A 25,553-nucleotide genomic window follows, 5' to 3' on the forward strand; every position below is an offset into this window, starting at 1 on the left:
TATTATAATTGATATTCCACACTTTGTTCATTGGTGTTATTTTAATTACACTCTAAAAGAAAATTGAGCATAAAGAAAAAATTCTTAGAATGTGAAAATAAGTTATATTTTTCCTTTTTTTCTATCAATTGATAATTTTAATAGATTTTTGAATCTGAAAATTCAAGAAGGTGAAGCTCACAACATTTTCTGCCCTGCATATGATTGCTTCCAACTTGTGCCTGTGGATATCATAGAAAGTGTAGTTTCTAAGGAGATGGACAAACGATACCTACAGTTTGATATTAAGGTATGCTGCCAATTATCTGATTTCCATCATTTTAATTTTATTAAAACTGTGTAACAGATTTTATTTAACTTTTTTTTTTATTTTTGAAAACACATGAAATAATGGACTCTGACTTTTGTCTCCCAGAAAAACTGCATGAAGGAGTGGTGGCATTAATTACAGTTTTAAGCTAAAGCATTATTTTGTAGTCATGATAGAAGTAAAAGTAGGGGCACTTGGGTGGCTCAGTAGGTTGAGTGTCCAACTCTTGATTTGGCTTGTCACGATCCCAGGTTTGTGGGATCAAGCCCCCCCACCAGGCTCCATGCTGAACATGCAGCCTACTTAAGATTCTCTCTCTCTCCCCACTTTTGCCCCTCTCCCCCACTCGCTCTCTCGCTCCCTAAAATAATTTTTTTTTAATTTTAAAAAACAAGTAAAAATTAAAAGCCGAAGTAGTAATTTACAGAAAATAAAAAATGTTGGTCAGAACTGTATGCTGATTTGCCTGTTGGCACTTTTATAACTGATTGATGAGAACAGTATTCAAAGTAGGTAGTACCTATTTGAAGTTTTCTAAAAGACATATTTTACATTACTACATGTAAATATTCAGAAATAAAGATTATCAATTTAGAATGGATTTTTTGAAAGAATAGTTTCATATAATGAATTATGTTTCTTTTTTCTGCATTCTTTATTTTTGTTTAAGAGTTGTACAGAAGCATAGGTAAGTTACTTTCTTGTGTGATTTAAAAATTATACTTTGACTGCTTTATGCAGATTTTTTTGTAGTCTAACCCCTATAACATATGGACTTTTAAAAAGACATTCTGCTGTTTCATAACGTAGAAAGCATCATAATATTGACTTCTGTATTATTAGGGCACCATTTAGAAATTTGCAGTTCTAATGTAACTAATAATCACATACAAGATTCTATTCTATAATTATTTGCCATCAGAAAAGCAGCATATTTTATGAGAAAACATGTTTAAGTTACACATTTTCTTTGTGAATAGTTATGTTTTACTTCATTATCATCTACCTGGCTCTTGTGTTTTTTATATATTTTTTAATTTATTTTGAGAGAGAGCAACTGTGGAGGTGGGGCAGAGAGAGAAAGAGGGAGAGAGAATCCCAAGCATGCTCCACACCACCAGTGCAGAGCCTGATGTTGGGCTCAAACTCACGAACCATGAGATCATGACCTGAGCCAAAATTGGAGGCTTAACCAACTGAGCCTCCCAGGCACCCCTACCTGGTTTTTAGATTAAAGAAAATATAAATTTAAAAAGTCATGTTGTTACTAAAGTAATTACCTCTTTTTTCCTTCTTACTTTTAAGTTTCATACTTTCTGGTGCTATTTTAAGTATCTCTTTAGACTGATTACTCTTTGTTTTTTATTTCACGCCTTTTTTTTCCCTCTAAATTAAATTGACATGGGATATACTCTGAGAATTTAGTATTAAAATATTTTCTGTCATGTTTTGTTATTGCTGTTCCAACAGGCCTTTGTTGAAAATAATCCTGCCATTAAATGGTGTCCTACTCCAGGCTGTGAAAGAGCAGTCAGACTTACAAAACAAGGGTCAAATACATCTGGGTCTGATACACTCAGCTTTCCCTTGCTCAGAGCTCCTGCTGTGGACTGTGGAAAAGGACACCTCTTCTGCTGGTCAGTACAAGACAAGTTGGAATAGCCTATTCACTTAACAGACTATGCACCTTGAATTAGGCCTTTAAAATGTAGTATATTTTGATATCATTGTTAGTAATTGAAAAAATGTGTGATAAGTAGTAATAGTTTATATTTATTGTGTGACTGATGTGTGCCAGGTGTTATGCCAGATATTTTCACCTATTGAATTCTCCCCAACAATGCTATGAGTTGAATGCTGTTATTATATCCAATTTACAGATAAAGAAACTCAGGCATATAGAAATTGCCCAGGCTAGGAAATGACAAAAATGGGTTAGAGCCCAGCTCTGACTCCAGAGCTCATGCACTTAAACAGTAATACCAAATTGCTGACCACAGATTAGAACATGTTTAGAGCTTAACTTTTTTTCTTAAAATTGAAGACTCCAGGGATAACCAGAATTAACTAAGACAGTTTTCCCAAATTTTCATCTAGACACCAACAAGTAAGATTTTGATAATAGATTTTGGAGTAGGGCCCCAAGAAAGAAGCTCCTAGGTGGTTCTTAATGCACAGTCCTACTTAGGAATCACTTTGTGTGTCTTGTGTTTTGTTTAATAAAGAAAGTACTTAATAAGTATGAACTGGTGATAAATCAGTAATGGATAGGCTGACTGTATATCTGACATCAGCATTCTGCTTTGTTCAGAGTCAATTCAGTCATAATTAACTGTTTTGTTTTAGTTAATTAAATGATCACAATAAGAAATAGTATTTGTTCTCCTTTTTTCTCATTTCCAAATTTATCACATATGCAAGGATATACTTTAGGTGGGTATAAAACTCTTATCTACTTATCAGAAACCAAAGTCAAATTCTAGCACTGTTAAGTAGTAAGAAGGTGTAGTTATGGAAATATTCATACCCTGAAAGGTCTATTTCTTACCCTCATCATCATTATCATTAGCTAAAAATATCTCTTGAACTGTCAGTCTATATGTACCACTGAACTCTGGGTCAGGTGTCAGAAAACTACTGTCTCCACCAATTTTTTATTTGAACACAGCCATACCCATTCATGCCAGTTTGTTTACCTATTGTGTATAGCTGCTTTCAGGCCATGACAGCATTGCCTGGTTGTAACAGAGACCATATGGCCTACAAAACCCACAATATGTATCATTTGGTTCTTTACAGAAAAAGTTTGCTAGACTTCTGTACTAGGTGCTTGAATGAAGGGATTAAGGAAAGGAAAACCATATTGACTACTTTCATGGCTAAATCAGACTCAGAAAGTAAAACAGCAACAAATTACTGAGTAATAGATTATATCCACATATAATAGTAATTTATTATATTTTAAGAACTATAGTAATTTCTCAAAACATTTAAAAGACAAATTCCTAATTTTTAGTTTTACATGTTTTACTATTTGCGGATTGGTTCTTAACCCCACCTTACTACTTCACCAGAGGAGTTCAGGATCCAGCTCAGAGGGGACAAGTGAGTTAATGAATACACAAGAGTTTAATTGTTCATGAATAAATAGTCCTTAGATGAATATGAACCCACTTTACTACAATATAAGAAAATTAAAGTAAGAAAAATAAAGGGGCTCCCTGTTCTGACTTAGTGTGGAGTTCCTTCAGAAATTTAAGCACATGTGCCATCAGGCACCGCATCGTGTGCACCCTGTGCATCTAAAATGGTACTAATTATGTATTATCCTTGGGAACATTGAGGCAAGTTACCACATAAATCAGTTTCTGAGTTCTCTGGTTCATGTAAGCATCGTGGTTAAACAAGGCTAATTCAGAGGATTGGTGGAGAAGCTACAAAAATAGAAAAGGTAAATTAATAAAACATTTAGAAAATAAGAAGATAGTATTTGCTAAGATCAGAGAATAAAAAGTTTTGAAGGGGAGAGAAGAACCTATGATTGGCATTGTCTTCTTAAGCTCTATGGTTTCTGTGGTCTAGCTTTTACTAGTTTTTATTGCAGATTAGCTAATTTTTTTTTATGTTCTTCCCCACCTTTCTTTGTATGCTACAAGTAGTAGATTTGGTTTGACTGAACATGATGAAACTAATGGAAAAACCTACCAATGACAGATTCTAAAAGCTGTATCAATGTTTCTATAAACATATATGATGCTACAAATTGTACATTTCTAGACCAGTGTTTGGAGAATTATATTAGCTTGCTTTTTGTCACACCCCAGTCAGGCTAGGTGGTACTGTATGCCAAGATCACAGGCCCTCTTTTGAATTTTATCCCAGTTCAGCGGATCTGTGAATGGCCACATGGATTCAAAGTCACATTTGGTAATCATTTCTCTTGCTCTTATTCATAAGGGTAGTAGAGGGCTTAGCAAAAAGAACCATCATTTTCTGGACATAGCAATTCTAGTTCTAAATCCTATTCTAGGATTTTTACATTGCCTGTTTCACCTCTCTAGGCATTAATTTGCAGTCTCTGTTTTTACATTCTTAGCTTCCTAATCTTATTCATGTAATAAAAGAGCTTTGTCTGTAATCAGAAATTCTAAAAATTAAAACAATTCTAAGTAGAATTCTACTGCCCTTATCTAGTATTTCAAAAAGAGGCAAAATCAGCTCTATGCAAATGAAAGCTTTGTAAGAGAAATCTTTATAAAATAAAGGTATATGATTCTCGGTTTCTTTCTTTCCCCAGAAACCTCAGAAATATTCTCTAAAGATGATTACAAAAACCATGAGAAAAGACAATAATTGTTTCTTCTTCTTCTTCTTCTTCTTCTTCTTCTTCTTCTTCTTCTTCTTCTTCTTTTAAGTTTATTTATTTTGAGAGAGAGTGCGTGAGCAGAGGAGAGGGAGAGAGAGAATTCCAAGTAGGCTCTGCGCTGTCAGCACACAGCCCGACACAGGGCTTTATCTCACAAACTGTAAGGTCATGACCTGAGCCAAAATCAAGAGTCAGATGCTTAACCGACTGAGCCACCCATGTGCCCCTAATAGTTCCTTCTTTTTAAGAGCTGCATGTGACAGAATGAGTTGAGAGCCATCCCCAAGAGGGATGTGGGCCTGGGTATAACTGAACATATTTATTGATAGGAGGGAAGGTAGGAGTATACATTTCCTTTCCCACCACAAAGTAGTCCTTTCTTTTGTAACTTTTTCACCCACCAGTTCTGTGCCCTTAATAACTGAACCTAGAATGCTTTCTTCCCTTAGCCTGTATAATTGTATTTTGTCTGATCTTGACAATATTGTCCATAGACCGAGTTCATAACTTGAGCCAATGAGCATTTCCCCTCTGTTTTCCTCTTTATGAAGTAGAATATGCTACTACGTAACTTCTATGCCCTCTGAACTAATGCAAAGTCTTTGTTTTCCGAGGCAACTTTTTAAAGATTTATTGTCAAAAATACTTCTTAATACCACCCAAATTCTAATCTGTGAGGAGAAGAACTCAAATTTAACCTTATGTATAATGGTCATATCTCTCCTATATCACTGTCCCCAGTCCCTTTAATCACCATTGTTGCCATTGGAAATGGAGAATTTAAATAGAATTCATCTCTTCTAAATCCATAGACTGTCAAACATGTTTTTGAGTTATTGAATAAAATTGAATGGCATGAATATTCTAAACAGTAATGTTATGTGGTTTTTAATATATCACCCAGCTGTGGAGCATTTATTTTCTGAAACTATGCAAAGAACCCTTTAAAGTAGTGTCACCATCACCATGAAACAAATTGAACCCAAGAAGAAGATTTGGATTATAGTGATGCAACTGATGAGAAACAACAGCGTCAGGTTTCTAGTCCACTGAAGTTTCCAGTGAATCAAAGTACAATGTGCAGACTTGTCAGGTATTTCAGGAAACTTCACAAGTAAATGTCTGCATTAATATTGTCAGCTCATTCTGCTTTCCTCCAATACCCACAATAAGGATTTTGATAAAACCTACTCCTGTTAGGATCATGAATCTTGATTGAGTTAAAGCAGTAGTTTCATGCTTCATCTCCTCCACAGACTTCACAGGCAACAGACTCTTTAAGAGTCCTCTGGGAAAAATACATGATGTTGTTCTTGTTTGTGGACCCTAATAGTTGAGTCTCATCTTCTCTTGCAAAATTAGAGTCTCAAATCCTTACTTAGCTTAATAAACTCTGGCTCTGGAAAAAAATTTTCCAGATTGGCAGTATTTAGCTATTTTAGTATCAGAGTCCTGCTAACTCTGAATATATTCTGAATATATTCTAACAGAATATATTCTAACAGAATATATTCACCAGCTTGTCCTAGGCCCAGAAATGAAACATGATATTTATTTGATAGAAATCGATCATAAGACCCTGTTTAAATATCGTGTCTACTCTATACAAAGTATCATACCCATCTAAATAAATACTGTTGAAAGTTCAATTTATCGGATTTCAGTGGAGCACATGATTGACATGGGAAACATAGGACCTGCATTTGAGACTTAACTGGCATTAACTAGCTGTGTGACTTGATGATAAACAAGCATCTTCTCTTATAATACAGTGATACAATTGAAGCCTTTGTAACTGATGCAGTCAACATAAAATGTACTAGTTCCAAAGTCAAACAATTTGGCTTCAAATCTCAGCTCATATGCTTGCTCCTTGTGTGACCTTTGGCAGAGTATTGAGCCTCTCTGTGCATTTTAGATAGGATGATATGGGGGCACCTGGCTGGCTCAGTCGGTTAAGTGTCCGACTTCAGCTCAGGTCATGATCTCATGGTTCTTGAGTTCAAGCCACACATCAGTCTCTATGCGGACAGCTCAGAGCCTGGAACCTGCTTCAGATTCTGTGTCTCGCTCTCTGCCCTCCCCCACTCACGCCTCTCTCTCTCTCTCTCTCAAAAATAAATAAATATTAAATAGGGATATTAGGGGCACCTGGGTGGCTCAGTTAGTTGAACATCTGACTTCGACTCGGGTCATGATCACTGAGTTTGTGAGTTCAAGCCCCGTGTCGGGCGTTGCACCAATAGTGCAGAGCCTGCTTCAGATTCTCTCTCTCTCTCTCTCTCTCTCTCTCTCTCTCTCTCTCTCACTCTCTCACTCTCTCACTCTCACTCTCTCACTCTCTGCCCCACCTCCACTTATGTGCATGTTTGGTCTCTCAAAAATATATATTAAAAAATTATAAAAAAAGAAAATGAAGAAAAGAAAGAAAAAAATTTTTAAAAATGGGGATAATAGTACGAATTTGAAAGAGTTGTTATGTGGATTAAATGAGTCAGTATATGTAAGGTATTACAACATTGCCTGGTAAACTCAAAACTACTAGCTTTTTTTTTTTTTTTCTCAAGAGGATGGGGGAGGGGCAAAGAAAGAGGGAGAGAGAGAATCCCAAGCAGGCTCCGTGCTTTCGGCACAGAGCCCAGCTTGGGGCTCAAATTCCTCAACTGTGAGATCATGACCTGAGCTGAAACCAAGAGTTAGATGCTTAACCAACTGAGCCACCCAGGTGCCCCCCAAATTCTAGTTTTTGAATTATTATTTTTAGTTGATTTGTTAATTAAGGGAGAAAGTTAACTAAAGGAAGAAAATCATAAAATGAGGATTTCTACTTAATCAGGATTCGTCATTAATATAGTTCTAAAATGTCAGTGAACTGAAATTGTCAACTTCTTGATAGAAATTTCTTCCATCAGGTGATGAAACTTTAGTAGAAGGTTTTTACTTTTCCAGAATCCTTTGGAGTCACTGTATATTTCTGCCAATGGTTGTGCATATTGACAAATTTTCAAGGAAAGAACCATTCCTTGATCTCTTTATATTAGTTAACTATCATATTTGGACAGGGTTAAGGATTTTATATTAGATAACCTCTTTTTCCTTTATAATGAAGCAGTTTTTCCCCTTAGTGAACTCACTCTATTGGTGTGTCTGCATTTCATTTAACTATATAACAAAATTCCTCTTCCAATTCACTTGTTTTTAGTGACATTTTGAGGTACAGTCTCAACAGCAGGTGCTAGGTCTGTCAGAAAACTTGTCACCAGTTATTGGTGTCTTGGTTGAAACTTTCTTCAGATATTTAACTTTCCAGTGTTTGTAGAATATTCCAGTCTCTTCATTACTTCTCTCAGAATAACCCTTTCCCTACACATGGCATAATTCAGATTTTCAACCATGTAATGTCTGGTAACATTGTTATTACCATACTTTAAAGTAGTTTGGGCTTATTTTCGCAAATGCCTTAGTTTTAAAATAACTCCCTTTTTAATTTACAGTCCTTGCTCTAACTTATTTATTATTTATAAGCCTCTCCTATTTATATACCCACTCTTAGCATTGCTCTGGAAACTGTGCCGCCTAGTTATAACATGCAGAGTGATCCTGCTGATTGAGCTAGCACCTGAGGAAACAGCAGGTCTATATCCTCCAGTGAGGTTCTGGAAAAGAACATTTGTATTGCTGTCTAATGCAGCACCTTAGGGAACCAAGCACACCGATAAGCAATTATGGCCTTTTGAAGAAATAGCATTTATTTTTTCAGATTCCATTTGTAAACATTGGGTTTTCCTCTCACAACCCTCATGATTATTTTCCTGGTTCTGTCAGAAAATGTTCTGACACCAGAGCCAGTCATACTGGTATTGATTCTAGTAGGGAAAAAATATTCAATGTGTTGTTTAATCTTCATAGGGAAAAAACTTTAAAGTTAACAGAAATAATTTATTTCATTGGCTTCATTTAGATACTGCAGATATAGAAGTCTATTTTACACCTAAATTGTTTTTTAATAAGTCATGACAAATCTAGACACTCTATTCCTGCATGTATTCCTAAGCACCATATGGAAACACTGTTCCTAGATCTGTGGCATATTTTTTACTCTAGTGTATGCTAGTATATGTGCCAAATTAAAATTAACAGTTATCACAGATATCCCTTATATTTCTGGAAAGCAGAGTCGATTTTAATATGTACTAAAGTGAATGTAATATATAATACGTCTACTTGCATTTTTTTACTTCCATTTTTAATCAACCCAATATTTTTTGAATGACTGTTAAGTCACCACTAAATTCCTAAGAAACTATAAAACCACACTTATGGAAAAGATTTCCCAAATGCCCAGATACAGTAATGTCAGGAATTTTTTTTTAACACTTTTTTTTTTTTTAATTTAAAGAGAGCACACAAGTGGGGCAGAGAACCGGGGGGGCAGGGTGGGGGGAGAGAGAGAAAGAGAAAGAGGAGGAAGGAAGGAAGGAAGGAAGGAAGGAAGGAAGGAAGGAAGGAAGGAAGGAAGGAAGGAAGGAAGGAAAAGAAAAAGAAAAAGAAAAAAAGAGAAAGAAAGGGAGGGAGTGAGGGAGGGAGGAAGGAAGGAAGAAAGGAAGAAAGAGAAAGGAAGAAAGAAAAAGAAAGAAAATAAATCTTTAGCAGTCTCCATGTTCAGCTCGGAGTCCGACTCAAGACTCAATCCCAGGACCTTGAGATCATAACCTCAGCTGAAATCCAGAATCAGATGCTCCACCAACTGAGTGACCCAGGCACCCCAGTAATATCAGGAACTTAAAGAAACTAAATTACTCTTTCAAGATAATTGATGCTTTTTTTTTCCCTTCAAAGCATTTTTAAGTATATAATTCAGAGGTTTTAAGTACATTCCTAATGTTGTGCAACCATTTCCTATCCATTTATAGAACTTTTTACCTCATACCAAACAGAAACTCTAACCATTAAACAATAACTCCCCATCTTCCCTTGCCCCATAGCCACTGTTAACCACCATTCTACTGTCTGTGAATTCCTTTTTCTGAATATTTAATGTAAGTGGTATCATACGATATTTATCTTTTTGTGTGTGACTTATTTCACTTAGCATAATGTCTCAAGTTTCATCCATGTTGTAGTGTGTATCAGAATTTCATTTCTTTTTATGGCCAACTAATAATTCCATTGTGTGTATATACACCACATTTTGTTTATCTGTTCATCTGTTAATGGATATATGGGTTGTAAACCATATTCTGGCTTTTGTGAGTAATGCTGTTATAAACATTGGTGAGAAAATTTTAGTCGTTGTGAAACTTTCAATTCTTTTAGGTATATATCTAGCAGTGTAATTGATAGATCATGTAATAATTCTGTGTTTTAAATTTTGAGGAACCATCAAATTGTTTTCCATAGCAACTGCATCATTTTAGATTCTTACCAGCACTGCATAAGGGTTCCAGTTTCTCCACATCCTTCCCAACACTAGTTAGCATCTATTTTTTTTAATAGTAGTTAAGGAGAATTGAAACATTCATTCATTCATTCAATTCATTTGTTTGTTTGTTTGTTTACGTGGTTGTTTATTTATTTTGAGATGGAGCGAGCAGGGCAGGAGCAGAGGGAGAGGAGATACTGAAATTTAGCAGAGCTGTCAGCACAGAACCCTGTGCATGGTTCGAACCCACAAACTGAGGTCATGACCTGAGCTGAAGTCAGACACTTAACCGAGTCACCCAAGTGCCCCAAAACATTCTTAATATAGTAAAATGTTCTTCAGAGTTGGTAAGACTCTACCTGCATCAACAGGTGTGTCTTCTTAAGACTTAAACTTTGCAAATAAGATCTTTGTTTAAAATAACACATGATGATGATGATGATGATGATGATGATGATGGCACCTACAGATTGGGTTTTTCTCCTTTCAAAATGATATTTTGTTATTTACTGTAAAATTTCCTTTGTACTACAGAATATACCATTGTATTGAATTAAAATAAGTAACTTTTAAAGGCCTTAAGCCTTTTTTTTTTATGTTTATTTATTTATTGTGAGAGGAGGTGAGGGAGAGGCAGAGAGAGGAAGAGAGAGTCTGCCAAGCAGGCTCCGAGCCATCAGCACAGGGCTCAATCCCATGACTGTTGAGATCATAACAGTCAGACACTCAACCGATTGAGCCACCCAGCCTCCCCCTTAAGCCTGTTGGATTTTCTATATAGCTATAGAAAGAATGTAAAATCAAGTTACAAATGATAATTTGATATGTTTTTAATTATTTAAATCAAAATTTGCCAAATTCCAGTTAAACAGAAAATTGGGATTCAGCAAACTCAATGGTAAATTAAATTGCCCTAGCTGTTACTTGGGGATTCCAAGGTCAAAGTAACAAAAATTTAATGTAAAACAGTACTTTTCAAACTTTAAAATGCAGACGGGTCACGTGGTAATTTGATAAAATGTAGATTTAAATCAGTAGGTCTTATGGGCCTGCTCTTCTGCATGTTTAACAAGCTCCTGAGCAGTGGCAATGCTGCTATCCCAGGGAACAAACTTTGAGTAGTATTAGTGAGGACAGAACCTAACTGATAAAAATATTTTATAGCTCATAACTTATAGCATGCAAAAGTAAATTATAAATGTTAGGTAATCTATTTGGAACTTTTAAAAATGTGTAAATGAATGTGCTGCTTTAAAAAAAAATTGACCTGGCAGTATCAAGCTCTAGAATCATATTTTCACTTCCTCTATTGAAATACTTCATTTCTCACTAGTCACTGTGCTTCAGTTTTCTCAGCTTTAAAATTGGAAGCGCACTGGGGCACCTGAGTGGCTCAGTCAGTTAAGTATCCAACTCTTGGTTTCAGCTCAGATCATGATTGCATGGTTCATGAGATTGACCCTGGCATTGGGCTCTGTGATGCCACTGCAGACAAGAGCCTGCTTGGGATTCTCTCTCTCTCTCTCTCTCTCTCTCTCTCTCTCTGCCCCTCCCTCATTCGCTGTCCGTCTCTCTCAAAAATAAATAAACTTAAAAAAATGTTTTTTTAATTGGAAGAACACTTTTCACCTGTTCTTTTGCCTTGATGTTGATAAAGAATATTTAAGAATGTTGATAAAGAATATTTAATTTTCTATGTTTTCCTCTTCAGGGAGTGCCTTGGTGAAGCACATGAGCCTTGTGACTGCCAAACATGGAAAAATTGGCTACAAAAAATAACTGAAATGAAACCAGAAGAACGTAAGAGGAATCTTAGAAAGCTATACTATATGTTCTAATAGCATTCAAAAGATAATATGGTCATATTACTTAGAGTCTTCATTAAGTAAGTTTTCAATGCTATAGCTCTCCTGTTTAACATTACACCTCTAACCAACACCCTTTTGGACATCACAAGGTTTTTGCAATGGTGAATCAGAGGTTCCATATTTCTGATGGACTGTTTTAAGTTAAGATAAACAGGGTAAACGGGTCACATTTAAGTCCTTCTCCTACAGCCATTCCCCTTTATCCTGGGGTGGACCAACTAGCTTTTCTGTACTTTAAGGGAAGAAATGTATAAACTGTAGTGAGAGGAAGTTTCTTACTTCCCTGGAATCTTCCATTGGATGATAAGACAAGTTAATTTCTTGGTATTATGTGGCTCTTTAGATTTACTTATATTAAATGCCATGTCTATAACTATTTTAACTGAGATTTTTATAAATATTAATCCTACAGAAATGGTATGAAATTGGTGTTAGTAATTCCATTTTTCAGATGAGGAAATTAACCCTTAGATTGGATTGAGTGACATCAGGAACAGGGTATGTGCCTAGAAACAGAATGGGTTTGAATTAGCCTTCCTAATAGCAATTCCTGCATTTAACAAGTAAATATATCTGCTTTGCAATAATTTCTCATCCCCTAAAGTGTTTTATGACAACTGTTTATTTTCAAATTAATATAAAAGTTAATTTTTTTAACTTTTTATATAATGGAATTAGTTGCAGGTATTACAAATCAGGATTAAGAATTAACTGGGGCACCTGGGTGGCTCAGTCCGTTGATCATCCGACCCTTGATTTCGACTCAGGTCATGTTCTCATGGTCATGAGATCAAGGCCTTCACTGAGCTTCATCTGGACATCGAGCCTGCTTAAGATTCTCTCTCTCTTTCCCTCTGTGCCCGTCCCCCCGCCCCGCTCATGCACAACTGCACATGTGCTCTAGCTCTCAAAATTAAGAATAAATAAAAATTTAAAAAAAAAAGAACTCACTCAGGGGCGCCTGGGTGGCCCAGTAGGGTAAGCGTCCAACTTCAGCTCAGGTCATGATCTCTCAGTTTGTGAGTTTGAGCCCCTGTTGGGCCCTGTACTGACAGCTCAGAGCCTGGAGCCTGCTTCAGATTCTGTGTCTCCCTCTCTCTCTGCCCTTCTCCTGCTCACACTCTGTCCCTCTCTCTCTCAAAAATAAATAAACATTAAAAAAAATTAAAAAAAAAATTCACTCAGTGAACCTATACTTATTATGAGCAAAGCACATGATGATGATGCCAGCCTTCAAAAAGTAATAGGCTAGAAGGGAAGCAGTCAGATCATTAAAGTATCACATGATAACTACTATAGTTGGATAAAGATGAGAGTAAATCAGGCTGGGCAGGCGGGTGTCATAGAATCTTCCTGAAGGTGGGCACCTGGGTGGCTCAGTCCGTTAAGCATCTGACTTCAGCTCAGGTCATGATCTCACGGCTCGTGAGTTCAGCCCCATGTCAGGCTCTGTGCTGACAGCTCAGACCCTGGAGCCTGCTTCAGATTCTGTGTGTGTGTCTCTCTCTCTGCACCTCCCCTACTCGTGCTCTCTCTAAAATGAATAAATGTTAAAAAAATAATTTTTTTTTTTTTTTAAAGAATCCTCCTGAAGACAGTGAGAGAGGAATTGGGTTTTAGCATATCTGCAGAGGCAGAGATCTGGCAGTTATTCCTGTCAGCAGCTGAAGTGATGCTGGCAGAGTCTGGCTGACAGCTGTGAAACCCTACAGTTTTGTATTCTATCAGGCAATACACCATTGCCCAAGAGCTTGTCCTTAGCGTTTTAGATTCACAAGATTCATTTTATGCATTGACTCAGGGTCATTCAAATCCATGAAGAAGAGACTACTGTGTAAACCAGAATATCAGTTTATTAATTGATAGGGAGATACCTTTCACATGATGAGAAGGCTTATGTCCCTTATCCAGGAGAAAAAGAAGTGGATAATCTTAGGTTATTTCATGGTGAGATCCAATAAAATATTTCTACCCTGTACGTTCTATCATTCAATCAACAATTCTTTTTAATATTTCCAATTCTTTTTTTTTTTTTTAATTTTGCTTATGCTTATTTATTTTTGAGAGAGAGACAGAGTGTGAGCAGGGGAGGGGCAGAGACAGAGGGAGACACAGAATCTGAAGCAGGCTTCTGGCTCTGAGCTTTCAGCACAGAGCCTGAACCGGGTATCAAACTCACAAATCATGACCTGAAGTCGGACTCATAACTGACTGAGCCACCCAGACCCTCCTCAGCAAATATTTTTTTGATGACCTGGTACATGCTAGGAACTTCCCAAATCAAAAACACCTGTATAGATTGTTTTTATTCCCCAGGTACGTTGTGTGTCTTTCTTGAATCCCAGATAATAGCTTGCCATTGCTCCCTTGACACCCATCCATTTTCCCTGTTCTCCTGATATGTGTGGGTCTGTGTACATGTGTGAGTTCCATAGATTAATACTAATATCCTGCAACACCTTTAAACATGACAAGACAATTGGGTTTTGCTTTCTCTTTTTGCTTCGGGAACCAAGAAACATATTTATTAGACATGGTTTGCTATTGCCCACCTACTTACATTTCTTTATACATTTATATGAAGCCTAACATTAATGTCCATGGGAGAATTTGTAAGAGATGAGGCTGGAAAGATAGGTGTTGCCAGATTGTGAAGTTTTGCCAAATTGTCTGAAGTTATTTTATTAACAGAATAAGCCATAGAATGCATTTTTTAAGTAGGGAAGTGGCATCTGAGATATTTTTATAAAGATAAGTGATGACTAGGAAGGTTAGACTGAAGGAGAGATCAAAGTAGGGAGGGGAATTTTTAATTTGAGTAAGAGGGTAGATCATTGGTCAGCCTAGGAAATTCAGTTATGGGTAACTTTTGGGGCTCCTGGGTTGCTCAGTCAGTTAAGCGTTCGACTCTTCATCTCAGTTCAGGTCCTGATCTCACAGGTCATGAATTCAAGCCCCACATCAAGCTGTGTACGGACAGCGTGGAGTCTGCTTGGGATTCTCTGTCCCTCTGTCTCTGTCCCTCCTCCCACCCCCCACACGAATAAATAAATATATAAATATTTTTTAAAAAACAGTAACTTTCAGGGAACAATAATGAGTTTTGTTACAGACATTGTTAACTTGAGGTACTTGTAGGACATATATGTGGAGATGTCCAGTGGGATTTTACAAGTGCTTATCTGCAACTTAGAAGAGATGCTGAGAAAACTTAGAAATAACTTGTTGCTTTTAAGTGATATCTTTATTATTTATTTAACATTTATTAAGTGGTATTTTATATTAGAATATGGAAATAAGGTGACCACTACTTGAAATTTACATTTTAGAGATGAAGACAGCTATATACAAAACTAAGAAAAAGAAATATTATTAATGCTGTGAAAGAACAGCATACCTGTGGCACATTGTGAGGGAGGGAAGAGAGCAAGAGAAGACCAGTTCTCTACGAGAGTGTGAGGAAAAGCATTATAAAAGAATTGGTGCTTGAGCTGCTTCTTGAGAACTGGTAGATGTACTTCACGCACACAGGAAGGGTCCTGGGGCTTTGGGTGAAGCAGAGCTGTGAGATAGCATGGTGTATTCAAGGGCTGCAGATACTGAGTACAAACCAGTGCAAAGGAAGGTGCTGCACCAGAGATGAGACTGCACAGGCAGAAGTCCAAATCAGGTGTCACGGGTGCAGCGAGGTAGAGGTTATGTGCAATGCTGGGAGGTCTGACTTCATCCTGAGACACTGAAAAGGAGTTTGGAGTCGGAGAGTGATAATCCAAGATGCTTATTGAGAAAGAACACTCAGGTGGAAGTGTGGATGGTGAATAAGGACCATTGAGACAGTAGGTAAGAACACTATTTCTGAGAAAACTTCAGAATGTCCAGGTAAGAGGATATGAGGGCTGGAACAAGACACAGGCAATGCAGGTAGGAGAGGAGAGTTAAGAAGATGTAATTTTATTAAGTTGTAAATCTAGTGTACTTACCAGTTGCCTAGAAGACTTAATGCACAACAGGAAGTAATTAGTACAATATATTATTTAATTCTTGAGTAGAAAATGGCCATGTCTGATTTAAGATATAAAACAAGCATTTTGAAATGGGTGATTATTTTTAGTTATCTTTTAACATTGTAAAATTGGTCAATCATTCCATACCCACAAATAAGTTTTTACTAGGGAGAGAAAGAGAACAACCTAGCTAGTAAGTGCAGATTATTGGTGGAACTGTGACAAAATATCTTTACATACGATAATGATTCTGATAATGAAAAGAGAAGAGAAATAGAAGCACTAGAAAATGGTATATATAGTCTGTACATAGTTACTTTGGTGGCCAGAGACAGGGAGACCTCAAATTAAAAACCGAAGATTCATTTAAAGAGTTCCAAATAGGGTTTTAATTCAGAAAAATGGAGGAACTTTAGAAAATTGGATAGAAGACAAAAGACTGAGGATACCTAAAAAGTTGTCTACCGGAGAAGGACCAAAGCCAAGACTGCAGAAAAGTTCCCAGTTGCTGAGAAAAACCTAGGAATTTTCTCATTGTCCTCCATACTGAAATGTGATGACCTGTTGACCACTGTTAATGGCCACTGAAGTTTATGAAATTTAGGATAAGGCTTAATGCAAACAATAGTGGACCAACTGAAATGTTTAAGCAGAACATCATCATTAAATATATAAAAATAATATTCCAAGAAAGAAAAGTATGATTTAATGCTGTATGGTTTACATATTAATTTGGATCATGGTCACATATCTTTGGCATAAGCATTTTCAACTGAACTTGTCAATTCCTGAGATCATTTTCTCCTTTATGCCCAGTTTTCCAAAGTCTTTGAATTATGAGACTCAAAAGGAGTGACAAAATCTAATGAGAAAAAAGTATTAGAAGATATACTAAGATTAGTTCAAAGAATTCAATATAAGGATTCAAATACTATTTTTCAGCACTGAAACCACCTCTATTATGTCTAATGAGAGCAAGAAGGAGAATGATTATATATTCTGTGAAAAGATAGCTAATTTATAAAAATTTTCAGGCCAGTTTTTCCATACTACATAATAAATGGTTATTGAATAGAATTCAAATAGTCTTTTTAAGAAGTCAGTCTTTAAAATCAACATTTTTTTCACTTACATACATGTTGATTCTACTAGTAGATCTTAGATTGTTATGCTCTAATACTTGATTAAATGAAGTTAATATTTCTTACAAAGAGACCTAAGCACACTAGATTATTGAAGAAGGAAGATCAAGATACAATAGTCATGTAATTGAAGAGTCTGGAACTCAGGGTGAAGAAAACTTACCAGGTAGACTGAAGGGAGATAGATATTGCAGGTATGAGGAAGAGTATATACAAAAGGCACATGTATGAAATGAGCATGTTCAGAGAACTAGAAGTAAAGGCCTTTTTCCCACTACAAGTTTCTGTTTTAATAATAGTTATTTCTTGAACACAATTTACTTCATACAATCCTCTAGAACACAGGAACTAGCATTCTCTTCGAGGGTGGTAGAAAAAAACTGTTATGTTGCAGGCCACACAAGCTGCTTTGTTTTAATGGCTTTGTGCTTTATTTATTATAACAATGGACAATAAAGGCCATAAGAATATGTTCGAGCCTCTGAGCTAAAAATAATGTTGATGCTGAAAGGAGGAGAAAGGCCACTCCTTAAAAAAAAAAAACAAAAAACTAGACATTGTACTTAGTGATTAGGTTTTAAAGCAGTACCCTTTGTAAATGGCATTACCTCCACAGCTTGAGCTGATTATAAGTATAGTAAGTTCTTTCTGAAACTCCTGTTCTCCACTAAATTAACTTGAGAGTTCTCTGTAGCAACACCCTAATCAAACCATCTTCTACCAAGTGGGTTTAGTACTGGAGTGGAGTCTGGTCCGTTCATTGCTGTTATTGTCTCACTTTGCTATGTGGTGAAATTGAAAAACAGTGCTTCATAGTCCAGCAGTAGCTGCTGTTCTGTTGTTGAACAAACGTAAGTAGGTAGGCACTTGGGGTTCCTTGCAGCAAGACAGCCCCACTCCTCCACTGCTAAGCTCCATCGAAGGGCTAATCATAGTGCTCAGCTCTTCCAGTTCATATACTGAGTCACGTCTCAGAGGTCAGCCAGCCCAAACCTTTGTCTCCCTTCCCTCTTTAGGGTTGGGTAATTTTTCCTTTTAAACTTCAAAACTCAAAGAGTCTGATTTCTCACCTGCTTTTAACAGTGCAATAACTACCCCACCCTTTTGAGAGTGGCTGCATGTACTCAGGGCCTTGATTGGATGGGCCATGTGCATTGATGTCAAAGTGAGTTTTGGACATCTTTTTCAGGAAAGAAAAGGTAGAGCTTCCCTGTGCACTTAGAGCTAGAAAACAAAAACAATACTGACAGGGAGGAAAAAAATGATTTTTTAATTGTGCATCTGCAACTCTCTCTAGCAGCTAACTCTCCTCTTGGGGTGCTGGGAGGGGTGTTGGTTATAAAACATAAAATGTAAGATTTAGAATCTTTAAAAACCATGACATTCCGTAAGACTGCAGATCTCAAATCAAAGTAGAATAAATTGAGTTTCAGATGAAGAATAGAAGATTAGTGTGGGGTTAGAGGGTAGGAGAAGCTTGCCAGGTAGACAGCAGCCAAATCATGAAGGACTTTGCATTTTTTGCTAAAGCAGTTTTATTTTATCTTGGCAGTCAGTGGGGAGCATCTTAAAGATTTAAAGGAGACTTGTTTTTTTATTTTTTTTCTCTTATTTATTTTGAGAGCACACACACAAGTGGGAGAGGGGCAGAGAGAGAGAGAGAGAGAGAGAGAGAGAATCCCAAGCAGGCTCCACGCTATCGACACAGAGCCCAATGTAGGGCTTTATCTCAGGAACTGTGAGATCATGACTTGAGCCAAAATCAAGAGTTGGACGCTTAACCAGTTGAGCCACCCAGGTACCCCAAAAAGCAATTTGTATTTTTAAAAGATCACTGTGTAGGCAGTATAGTAGAAGTCGGGGGCAGAAGAAGGAGCCAGGGAAATAGATTGTTTTTTTGTGTGTTTTAATTGTCTAGGCAAGAGGTGTGGAGTACCTTAGTTAAAGCAGTAAGCAGTGGGAATTGAGAGGAGACATAAACAAAGAGAAAGAGGTAGAAACAATGGAATGTGGCAGGTGAGGGAAAGGAGGGTGTCCAAAATCATGGTCTTCCTGGATTGACTCTGAGTTGATGATCATATCATTTACTAGGACAGGGAATAGAGAAAGAGGCAGGTTTGGGGGAAATGATAAGTTTTAGACATGTCACATGGGATTCATTTTTAGTTTATCTGAAGTTTTCATGGATAAAAATATTGATATTTCAATATAACTTTCATGTTTTTTACTATGGTGAAAAGTATCTGGTCATTACGTTTACAACTGACCCACAAGAAATTATGGTCTAGGGGCCATTCTTTCTACAATAGTTAATTTAAACAGACAGTAATATATTACTTTTTTTTTTTAATATATGAAATTTATTGACAAATTGGTTTCCATACAACACCCAGTGCTCATCCCAAAAGGTGCCCTCCTCAATACCCATCACCCACCCTCTCCTCCCTCCCACCCCCCATCAACCCTCAGTTTGTTCTCAGTTTTTAACAGTCTCTTATGCTTTGGCTCTCTCCCACTCTAACCTCTTTTTTTTTTTTTTTCTTCCCCTCCCCCATGGGTTCCTGTTAAGTTTCTCAAATATATTACTTTTTTAAAATGGGTTTTTTCTTCCCCAATTTATTTGAACACAACTTTAGAAAGAAATCTTTAAATCATATTTCATATATCAAGCTTTTGGAATACACCTCCTTATCCTATAATCCTGCTATTCAGAATAAAGCAGTTTTAAAACTTTGCCATAGATCCTAATAAGAAAGTAAATACATGGTTTGGGGCGCCTGGGTGGCTTAGTCAGCTAAACGTCCAACTTCAGCTCAGGTCATGATCTCATGGTTCTTGAGTTCAACCCCTTCATCGGGCTCTGTGTTGAGAGCTTGGAGCCTGGAGCCTGCTTCAGATTCTGTGTCTCCCTCTCTCTCTGCCCCTCCCCTACTTGTGCTCTGTCTCTCTTTCTCTCAAAAATAAATAAACATTAAAAAAAAGAAAAGAAAAATACGTGGTTAAAACTTAGAGACAGCCTACAAAGAACACTTTCACAGGGGGTAGGGGGAGGTTCCCTCTGAAGTTATACACTAAATCATGTATATTGTGTTTGTGCTTAATATCCCAAAGTTGTAGGAGTTAGTGAAGCTTATGAGGATGCTGCCAATTGTCTCTGGTTGTTAACGAACTCCAAGCCTTGTGCTAACTGTAAGTCTCCGATACAGAAGAATGAGGGATGCAATCACATGCAGTGTGCCAAGGTAAGAAGTTGAAGAGGATTTTGCATGCTTTGCTGTTAGAATCTTAATCTGTTAATCCAAAGAAGAAACAAGCATAAAAATGTTGCTGGGTTTCAGATGGATTCTAGCAGATTAAATTCTATATTCTTTGTTGAATGACATAAGTATTGCTTTATACTACTAAATTTTATACTCATGATGAATGTTAAAAATAGGTTAAGGATTCAGTGATATTTGGCCAGAAGATCAAAAATGCCTGAATCTTTCCCTGCTAATCATCTCTCCTAGTGATTATTTTGAGAGTTTTGCCTGTATATAAATAATAATATTAAATGATAAAGTGCTACTTTATATAGAGATCTCTTACAAAGCTGGCTTTTGAGCACACAGCTTAGTTTCAAAGCCCAAGTCAGGACCCAGGCAATTCCACTAGGTCCAAATCTAAATCTTGGTGTCTATGTGTAAGTGGCTATATAATAAAGGTACCTAAGATTGTAGGCAGACTTTAAGTCTGCTAATGAAATCATCAATCAAACAAGTAATTATTTCCTGTATTGAAAATGCTGCAGCATCTGGGTGGCTCAGTCAGTTCAGTGTCCGACTCTTGATTTCGGTTCAGGTCATGATCTCATGGTTCATGGGATTGAGCCCCACATCAGGCTCACACAATCAGCATAGAGCCTATTTGGGATTCTGTCTCTCCCCTCCCTTATCTCTGCCCCTCCCCTGCTCATGCTCTCACTTTCTCTCTCAAAAATAAATAAACTTAAAAATAATGGAAATGAAAATGCCAACAAAGATCTTGACCAAAAAATAGCTAATATAAATAATGACTTTTGGAAGACTACCCTCCTGACATAGTTGCATAGAAAGAAACTGCCATATTTAAAATAAATTCTCTGGATTAGGGGGGCGCCTGGGTGGCGCAGTCGGTTGAGCGTCCGACTTCAGCCAGGTCACGATCTCGCGGTCCGTGAGTTCGAGCCCCGCGTCGGGCTCTGGGCTGATGGCTCAGAGCCTGGAGCCTGTTTCCGATTCTGTGTCTCCCTCTCTCTCTGCCCCTCCCCCGTTCATGCTCTGTCTCTCTCTGTCCCAAAAATAAATAAACGTTGAAAAAAAAAATTTTAAAAAAAAATTCTCTGGATTAGGTTAATAAATATTTTATTAATCCATGCCAAATTTATAAACATTTTTGTTTTAAAATTATAATGATATCCAATTTTTTTCTTTTCATTGGAAGCTCCATGTATATAAAAAATAATTACTTAAAATTGAGAGGATAATGTAACTTTTCTAATTTACATTGTGAAAGAAACCCAAATAGTTCAGAAGATTCCAATATTAAATACATCAATATCTTCTAAGTATTACTTGATTTTTTTAATATATATTTTTAAGTTTATTGATTTATTTTTGAGAGAGAGAGAGAGAGCACAAGCAGCAGAGGAGCAGAGAGAGGAGGGGAAATAGAATCCCAAGCAGGTTCTGCACTGTCAGCTCAGAGCCCAACGCAACAAGGCCTCAATTCCATAAACCATGAGATCATGACCTGAGCTGAAATCAAGAGTCCAGCGCTTAACCAACTGAGTCACCCAAGAGCCCCAGTAGGAGTTGAGCTTTAATATTAAAGCTAATGATCATTATCATTATTACATAAAAAATGATAGCAGTTACCAGATCATTTTTATAAGCTAATTAGTACTATAAAATTAATATAAATTAGTTGTCTTAGTGAGACAGTAATGATTTCCTAAGAAGGAAGAAGAAAAAAATGTAGTACAGTGTTCTGAGCAAAATGCTCAGAGGTGCTTATTATTAGTTCAGCTGGTCAGGCCAAAAGTATTTTATTTGTGGTCTTCTCTCCAATATCCATTATTAGTTTTTTCTTAGAAAATCTGATACAGACTATATAGATGTGTAAAGAAATACAGGTTGACCATAAAAAATCAGCAGTTGGGCTACTAATAAAGAGTCAGTAAAGAGGCAAGATCCGATAATTACCTTTATTTCCTTCAAACACCTACCAGTAGTAAGTAGTTGACAAATACGTATTGAGTGAATATTTTCATGAATTCATCAGGCTAATGATTTAAGATTTTTTATCTTAAACAGCTTTTTGCTTAAGCTTCTGTTGCATTTAAAAGAAACATTTACTTGCACACTATGTAAATGTAATAGTCTTGTCTAATATACCATCTGAAGTATTTGCATTGAACAAAAGAAACTAACAATTCTTAGGACACAGAAGAAGAAAGACATCTAGAAAGTAATAACCTTGCTACAGAAAAATTTTATACTTTTAGAATTGTCTTTTTAAATGTGAAAGTGGAACAACAGATCATGTGTAATTGAATCCATGCTGTAATATAATGACTAAGTCATAATCTACTTTTATTAATGTCACAGTGTTGTGACGCAATACACAGTTTTTACTTTCTGGAATCAAACTGTTAAACATCTTAGAAGAATAGTGGGGCGCCTGGGTGGCTCAGTCAGTTAAGCATCCGACTTCGGCTCAGGTCATGATCTCACCGTTTGTGGGTTCGAGACCCACATCGGGCTCTGTGCTGACAACACAGAGCCTGAAGCCTGCTTCATAGTTTGTTTCTCCTCTCTATGACCCTCCCCACTCACATTCTGCCTCTATCTCAAAAATAAACATTAAAAAAATTTTTTAAAAAAACAGAAGAATAACAAATTTAGCCTTATAAAAATAGTTTTGTATATTTCAGGAAAAAACCCACTTTTATTCATTTCCTTTTAGATAATTTTTAGGAGACTATTTAAGTTTTGCATTCTCACACATTTTAAATCACTTACAGTAATTTTCTTCAACTGAGTCTGTAAAACTATATGCTGCAACTAAAAAATAAAAGTTATTTAAGTTCTGTATTCTTTTTCTAATAGAATATGAAATTTGGCTATTTTGTAGAAAGTTTTGCCACTAATTTGGAGATATCAGTAAAGCTGTACTGAAGGGTACTTGTATCAAATTAGGCACAGAGTTTGCTAATAGCAAACAACAAAACCTGCATACTCTCAGAACCTTGATATCCACAATTTATTGTGTAAATGCATGTTAGTGAAGAGCTAGATGAATACAGAGACTTTAATTCATTTCTGTGTTCATGACCTATCAGGTAAAGAAAAAATTAGTAAAGATACAGAAGATTTAACATAATTACTAAGGTATATCTGATTGCTGTATATTCAAATTCTATATCCTGAAAATAGGGATTACACCATCTTTGCAAGTATCCATAGAGCATTAGCAAAAACATTGACCATTGTTCATCAAAGAAAATCTCAGTAATACTGCAGAAAATAGAAATAGTAATAGTAGCATTCTCTTATCATAATGGAATGAAATAGAAATTAGTAATAAAGGTGGGAATGCAAGTTGGTGCAGCCACTCTGGAAAACAGTATGGAGGTTCCTCAAAAAACTAGAAGTAGAACTACTCTACGACCCAGCAATTGCACTACCAGGCATTTATCCAAGGGATACAGGTATGCTGTTTGAAGGGGCCCATGCACCCCAATGTTTATAACAGCACTATCATCAATAGCCAAAGTATGGGAAGAGCCCAAATGTGCATTGATGGATGAATGGATAAAGAAGATGTGGTATATATATCTCTACAATGGAGTATTACTCAGCAATCAAAAAGAATGAAATCTTGCCATTTGCAACTATGTGGCTGGAACTGGAGGGTATTATGCTGAGTGAAATTAGTCACAGAAAGACAAAAATCATATGACTTCACTTATATGAGGACTTTAAGAGACAAAACAGATGAACATAAGGGAAGGGAAACAAAAATCATATAAAAACAGGGAGGGAGACAAAACAGAAGAAACTCAGAAATATGGAGAACAAACTGAGGGTTACTGGAGAGGCTGTGGGAGGGGGATGGGCTAAATGGGTAAGGGGCACTAGAGAATCTAGTCCTGAAATCATTGTTGTACTATATGCTAATTTGGATGTAAATTTAAAAAAATATTTTTTTAAAGTTAATTTAAAAAAGGAAAAAAAGGAAATTAGTAATAAAGGCCTTTCCATTTGGAAAATTTAAATCTCTCAACTCCTGAGTAAAAAAAAAAAAAGAAAAAAAGGATGTAAAAGTGGGAATTAAAGCATATATAGAAAACTAGGATAATGAAAATATTACTTTATCAGAAGCTGAGTACCTATATCTAAAGCACTGCTCAGAAATGTCCCCTAGCCTTATTAAAGCAATACAAAATAAGGAATGATTTAAGCATATGACTTTAAAAATTAGAAAAACAATAAACTTGGAGACTACCAGGAGGAAGGATTTTTTTTAAGCAGAAATCAGTGAAGTAAAAACTGAAAAACAATACAACTAATAAATCCAAAAAATATTTTGTTTTTTTTTTAAGATAAGATAAACCATTAAGCTTACATAAGAAAAAAATGAAGATAAGGGAGTTCAAAAACATGGTATAAGAATTAAGGGGACTAATCAATAAATAAAGCAAACTTGAATTTGTATGGATTGATTTTTTTTTTTTAATTTTTTTTTTAATGTTTATTTTTACTTTTGAAAGACAGCGTGAGCAGAGCAGGGTCATAAGAGAGAGGGAGACACAGAATCGGAAGCAGGCTTCAGGGTATGAGCTGTCAGCACAGAGCCCAATGTGGGCCTTGACCTCACAAACTGCAAGATCATGACCTGAGCCAAAGTCGGACACTTAACCAACTGAGCCACCCAGGCGCCCTGGAGTGGAATGGATTGATTTTCTAAGAAAGTATAATTTATTAAAACTGATCCTAGAAGAAATACCCAAACAAACTTATTTCCATAGAAGACAGAAAGTTTTTCGGCAATCTCCCCCCTTTAAAGCAATAGGCCCTAACAGTTTCACAATAGAATTTTATCAAACCTTTAAAGAACAGGCAATTCTATTGTGACTTAAACTATTTCTGGGAGTTGTTTAAAAAAAAAAAAATGAGGGGCGCCTGGGTGGCTCAGTTAAGCATCTGACTTTGGCTCAGGTCGCACAGGATCTCACTGTTAGTGGGTTCCAGCCCTGTGTCGCACTCTGTGCTTACAGCTGGAGCCTGGAGCCTGCTTCAGATTCTGTGGCTCCCTCTCTCTCTCTGCCCCTTCCCCACTCACACTCTGTCTCTCTCTTTCTCAAAAATAAACATTTTTAAAAAATGAAAACTTTCAAATTACTATAAAGTGAGAACCTT

At 36.5% G+C, this 25,553-nt stretch overlaps 1 protein-coding gene across 4 annotated transcripts in view; it reads left to right on the forward strand.

Moving 5' to 3' along the window:
• The window catches only part of ANKIB1 (ankyrin repeat and IBR domain containing 1), a 146,524-nt gene that overhangs the window by 102,885 nt on the left and 18,086 nt on the right, over nucleotides 1-25,553 (forward strand). For all 4 annotated transcript variants that reach the window (XM_011280382.4, XM_011280381.4, XM_045052363.1 and 1 more), the window contains 4 exons: nucleotides 145-289; nucleotides 1,781-1,947; nucleotides 11,810-11,898; nucleotides 20,224-20,354. In XM_011280382.4, coding sequence (XP_011278684.1) covers nucleotides 145-289; nucleotides 1,781-1,947; nucleotides 11,810-11,898; nucleotides 20,224-20,354 — 532 coding nt within the window. The remainder of the gene's footprint in view (nucleotides 1-144; nucleotides 290-1,780; nucleotides 1,948-11,809; nucleotides 11,899-20,223; nucleotides 20,355-25,553) is intronic.

The sequence above is a fragment of the Felis catus genome, chromosome A2 (genome assembly GCF_018350175.1).
Source record: "Felis catus isolate Fca126 chromosome A2, F.catus_Fca126_mat1.0, whole genome shotgun sequence".
NCBI classification, from domain to species: Eukaryota; Metazoa; Chordata; class Mammalia; order Carnivora; family Felidae; genus Felis; species Felis catus.